Source organism: Orycteropus afer, unplaced genomic scaffold (genome assembly GCF_000298275.1).
Source record: "Orycteropus afer afer isolate SDZICR_OR568_19922 unplaced genomic scaffold, OryAfe1.0 scaffold00272, whole genome shotgun sequence".
NCBI lineage: Eukaryota > Metazoa > Chordata > Mammalia > Tubulidentata > Orycteropodidae > Orycteropus > Orycteropus afer.
Window position 1 is genome coordinate 2,517,440 of NW_006921859.1, and position 2,791 is coordinate 2,520,230.

At 41.1% G+C, this 2,791-nt stretch overlaps 1 protein-coding gene across 1 annotated transcript in view; it reads left to right on the top strand.

Annotated features, from left to right (window-relative positions):
* CSMD2 (CUB and Sushi multiple domains 2) overlaps positions 1–2,791 on the top strand; it is a 972,087-nt gene that overhangs the window by 928,581 nt on the left and 40,715 nt on the right. Inside the window, exon 58 of the mRNA XM_007950414.1 lies at positions 1,253–1,435. Within this exon, the coding sequence (XP_007948605.1) occupies positions 1,253–1,435 (183 nt within the window). The remainder of the gene's footprint in view (positions 1–1,252; positions 1,436–2,791) is intronic.

The window sequence follows — 2,791 nt, forward strand, 5'->3', positions numbered from 1 at the left end:
GTGGGTTTGAACCGCCAGCCTTCTGGTTAGCAGTCAAGTGCCTTAGCCACTATGCTACCAGAGCTCCTTCATAAATGGTAAGTGGTGATATATATATATATGAATTAAGCATTTATTGACTCTAAGAAACTAAATGTGGTCACTGAGATGTTGCCATATTATGCCCACACATACGAGTTCATGAAGAGAGTGATTTCACAGCAGTTGGACACTTGCTCTTCTCATGCAGTGACCATTTATTCCTTAATCTTCCTCTTTCTCCTTCATGTTTACCATGCCTAGTCTGATGCCCCCCATACTTCTCGGTGTTATAAAATGTGCCAGCACCTACAGACACAAGAGGTTGTGGCTTTGTCTTCTGTTCTCTATCCTCCTTTACCTCTTAGCTCCTTAGCATTCTCTTGTATGGGTTTGTACAGTGTTAAAAGCCAGATAATCACAGGAATGTAGCAAGAGACAGACCAAAACAAGAGTGAAATGAGAGAATCTTAAGACATGTATTCTAGAGCACACATACATTGTGTAATTTGTAGATAAGGAATCAACTATCTAGAGCACACATACATTGTGTAATTTGTAGATAAGGAATCAACTAAAGGCCCAAGATCATAATCGAAGCTGGGCTGTGGAGAAGATGAAGCTGTGCTAAGGATTTGGGACTTTATCCTGTAGACACTAAGACCCCAGGGATATGTTCCAGCAGGAAAGAAACAAGACTTGGTGGTTGGTGGTTGTCCATTGTGAAGATTTGAAGATGAGGTGGATTAGAGGGAGTTTAAGAAGGGAATTTGGTTAGGAGGCTTTTGCAGTGGTTCAGGCAAGAGAATGTTGGGCATCTAAGCTTAGACTCTAACACTGAGAACAGAAAGGGTAATGTAGAATCAGAATATTTGGGTGGCCAGTTGGTTGGGGAAAGGGTAAAAGAGAGGAGATGTAGTCGGACTAGACCAGTGAAATTTCAGATTGGCACAGGCCAAAGATGAAGACATGATTTTCACTAGGAACCTTCCCTCTGCCTTCCTCCTTCTCTTTGCCCTCTTTGTTCCCAAGGACTCATCCCTGACTTTGGCTGTTTGAGTTCTTTGACTACAGATTAGTGAGGCAGGAGCCTGTGCAGCTAACTAGGCTAGGCATACAGTTTTCACTACTCTTCATTCCTGGAGTCCACTGCTCCCCCTTAATGGTCCAGACTCTTTCTCTCCCTTTCCTTCCATGCTAAAAATAATAGGGGGTGTTTGGTTCTGGTGCATAGGAACCAGCATGGGCGTTTGTGGTGACCCTGGCATCCCAGCCCATGGCATCCGTTTGGGGGAGAGCTTTGCTCCAGGCAGTCTGATGCGCTTCAGCTGTGAAGCTGGCCACGTACTCCGGGGATCATCAGAGAGGACCTGTCAAGCCAATGGCTCGTGGAGCGGCACACAGCCTGAGTGTGGAGGTAATGTATGTGATGCATTTGGCTTTTCCCCTTTGCCTACCCTCAGGTGCTCTTTCCCAATTCTCCTTCCCCCAGGCACCTGCCCTCACACTCACAGATAAAATCTGTGGCCCCATTTGAACACTTGGGCTGGTATATAATGGGTACAAAAAGATCATGTTTGTCTTCTTTAGTAATCCAAAGACAAACACATTCCCCTACCCTTGACTAAGAAGGGAAGAAACCAGAAGAGACTAAATTTAAATTATGTTGTTTGATTCAAAAGCTATATGGCAAAGACTGTGATGTGTGTTGGGTGACTGGTGACCAGGACAGACATGCCCCTTGCCTTCTAGGAGCTTACAGTTTAAGAGAAGAGATGGTGTTAAACAAACATGTAAAGTGCCAAATTAAATACTAATACAATTTTTAAAAAACCTTTTGCAAGTCATATAGGCCTCTAAAGATATTTCCTGTAGTAGCTGCAATAGGAGAAATTCTGTTTCTCCATGCATTACTAAATATCTCCCCAAAAAAAAGATTAAAAAAAAAAAAACTCTCTCCCCAGAATCCAACTTTCTGCATCTGAACCCCAGATTTCTCAGTATCCCTCTAAAGAAAAGCCTGATAACACTCTCCTAGCTAACAAATTTCACTGCTAAGAGGAAGGCCAACTGAGAAGATGTTGGAAGAGAAGAGAAGATATGAAATAGTCATGTAGCAAGGTGGGGGAGTGAATGGAATTGGGAAATGTAGAATTCCCAGGGAGCACTGAGGCTCACTTAAGGTCAGGAATTTAAAGTGAGAGTAGACATCATCAGCCTTTTTGTTCAAGCACATTTTTTTACTTAGGTGCAGCCAGAGTAGATAAGAGTGTTTGGTTTAGGGTTGGGGTTTTACTAAGCAACTATGATGTCAGTAAAAAATGGCAAGGGAGATGAGAGTACATGCAAGGCAGTAACTATAATCGATCTTGGTATCTAAAGAAGGAATAGGTTTATAAGTAGAGTAAGAGTCATTGAAAAGTGCTAAGATCAATGTATTATATAGGTCCTAGTGGGATAAAATATTACCAGAGACCCCACCTCAGAAGGAGATCTTTGTTTAGTTAGTATTGAGTTTCTGTTTATGGGGATGAAAAAATGCCAGTAGATATTAGTGGTGGATGCACCACATGATTGATATGTTACTAATTTGCTTCACTGAATTGTACAAGTGAAAAAAATGTTGAATTGCAAATCTTGTGTTACTTATATTTTTTTTTAATTTATTTTTTATTTATTTATTTTTCTTATTAGGATTTGGGTGAAGATTTACAGAGTAAATTCACTTTTCATACAGCAGTTCACATATACTTTGTCTCATGTCATTGACCAA